This window comes from Juglans regia, chromosome 11 (assembly GCF_001411555.2).
Source record: "Juglans regia cultivar Chandler chromosome 11, Walnut 2.0, whole genome shotgun sequence".
Lineage (NCBI taxonomy): Eukaryota > Viridiplantae > Streptophyta > Magnoliopsida > Fagales > Juglandaceae > Juglans > Juglans regia.
The window spans coordinates 14,964,006-14,966,479 of NC_049911.1; the positions used below are offsets into that span (position 1 = coordinate 14,964,006).

Here is a 2,474-nt window from a genome sequence, read left to right on the forward strand (position 1 = left end):
GAAAGAGGTCACCGCCTCTAAATTTAAAATGGCTGACCAGGAGTACAAGGCGTTCAGAGATTATGCTATGTTCGAAATTGTTGCTTAGTTGGCAAATCTAACACAACAAATAGGTAAGATGAACGTTAACGTTGTTCAAACTAATCTTGTTTGTGATCACTGCACAAGAAATCATTTAAGTGTAGATTTCCAAATGGGAAACCCTTTTGCCCAACTGAGTTATAAACAAGTCCATTATGTGTCCAATTTTCAACATCAAAATAATCCTTATTCAAATATGTTTAATCTCGGATGGAGAAATCAGCCTAATTTTTCAAGGAGCAATAACCAAGTGCCAGCTAAACCACCTCAACAGTTTCCACAGCAAGAGAAGAAGCCAACAGTTGAGGATATGCTTATGCAGTACATGCAAAAGACTGATATGGTGATCCAAACCAACTCGGCTTCAATCTGAAATCTTGAGGCACAAATCAGTCAGCTCTCAAGCATGCTTACCCAGAGGACAGTAGAGACTTTACCATGCAACACTATGACCAATTCGAAGGAACATGTCAAAGCCATAATATTGACAAGTGGGTGGACATATGACCAGTCTATAAATACTGAGCAAGATGAAGAAGCTGCTGAAAATGTGGAGTCCGAGAAGAAGGAAGCTGAGGACGAGGTGAAAGAAACCGATCGAAATGCGACCCACCAGCAAGCTGAGAAGACTAAGGAGAATAAAAGGGCTTCAAAACCCAAGCAATCTAGGGAGTTTATTTCTAAAACTTATTCTCCTTCAATTTATAATCCACCAGTTCCTTTTCTACAGAGATTAAGAAAAAATAAGATTGATAATCAGTTCTCTCTATAGTTGGCGACTGAAGAGTAGTGCAATTGTACAAAAGAAGCTACCGCCTAAAGAACTAGGTTTTGGAGAAGTAAAGCCGACCACCATCTCCCTAAAGTTGGTGACCGAGGAGACCAGTGCAATTGTACAAAAGAAGTTGCCGCCTAAGGAACTAGGTCTTGGAGAAGTAAAGCTGACCACCATCTCTCTACAGTTGGTGGACAAATCCATTAAATACCCAAGAGGACTCATTAAGGACATACTGGTGAAAGTTGATAAGTTCATCTTCCCGATCGACTTCATTGTACTCAATGTGGAGAAGGACGAGGAGATCCCTTTGATACAGGACCAACCTTTCCTTGCGACGGGGAAAACTTTAATTGATGTCGAAAAAGGGAAACTCATTTTGAGGGTCGGTGAGGAGCAGGTCACTTATGACGTATTTAAATCTATGGAATTCCCTTCCGACGTATGTTCTTGCTTTCAAATAAGTGACTGAGACGTGGCCATGGCCAGCAAGACTTATGGAGCTGAATTCCCAAAGCTACGACGTAAGGAACCACCCAAGTTTGAACTCAAATTGCTTCCATCAAATTTAAGGAACGAAGAGGCTGGAGAGATCTCCAAGGAGTACACGGCTACACTTTCAAGGAAAATATTCAATTTGAAGACAAAAATAAAAAATAAAAAAATAAATCAGGGGAGCATCTCTTACCTTTTCTCATTCTTTGCCTTAGTTTTTCTTCATTTTTCCCATTAAGGACAATGTGATATTTAAGTTTGGAGTGAAATGATATTATTTTATTCAAAATAATAATAATAATAATAATAAGGATGATAAAAACAGTATGGATTGATGAATACAAAGCCTATGATAAGAATATGATTGAAATTGATTATAATTTTTTAGGAAAAAATCTCATTGCTTAAGTCTAGTTGTTAATTCTTTACTTGATCTTACTTAATATGATATTTCCTATATTCAATAAATGTCTCTTATGATCATTAATTGTTTTGAATACCTAGAGAAATTTAATGTGAATTTTGTGAATTTGTATGGTCTCAACTTACTCTAGAACTTGTTTGATTACACTTGAGGTGAAATCCTAAACAGAATATTACTGGAGAAATGATTAAGGCATTCTTTGGACTGATTGAGCCTTTCAAGCTTACCTGTTTATTATCTTTATCTCTAGTTGCCCCTTTGAGCTTTATTGAAATATATTTTGGCCTTATATTTTTCTTACTTGTAAACCTCATATTCCCTATCCTATTTTGATCTTAAACATTAATTTCCTTACCTTTCAAGAGAACTAAGTTTATACAAAGTCACAGACTCAAAAGAGCATGAAAGACAAGAGAGGTAGAAGGTCTACAAGTAAAGTTAAGTATAGCAATATTATCAAAATCATAAGTTTGGGGGTGTGAAGAGTCAACTCGCCTACTGTGTGGCCAATAAGAAAAGGCCGACGAGAGTCATCCCCAAAGGCAATTGAAAAAGTATGGAATATTTTTCAAAAAAAAAAAATCAGATCTGCCAAATAGAGGGGAAAAAAGAGAGATACGTGAAAGTGCAATAAAGAGAGGTATGTTGAGAGATGATTGAGAAGAGATGTTTATATTAGAAGTGAGAGTGCTCTATTTA

The 2,474-nt window shown here is 36.6% G+C and overlaps 1 protein-coding gene across 1 annotated transcript; it reads left to right on the top strand.

Moving 5' to 3' along the window:
• The first annotated feature begins 529 nt into the window (after positions 1 to 529).
• On the top strand, positions 530 to 1,328 carry LOC109020630. Its single transcript, XM_019003137.2, has 2 exons — positions 530 to 753; positions 854 to 1,328. Exons 1-2 carry the CDS (start codon positions 530 to 532, stop codon positions 1,326 to 1,328), a joined length of 699 nt encoding a protein of 232 aa, XP_018858682.2.
• The last annotated feature ends 1,146 nt before the right edge of the window (positions 1,329 to 2,474 follow it).

Excerpts from the sequence above, each read along its gene's own strand:
- LOC109020630 (XM_019003137.2), top strand. The coding sequence starts at position 530 with ATGACCAATTCGAAGGAACATGTCAAAGCCATAATATTGACAAGTGGG. Across the intron at positions 754-853 it reads AAACCCAAGCAATCTAGGGA|TTGGCGACTGAAGAGTAGTG; the intron begins GTTTATTTCTAA and ends TTCTCTCTATAG.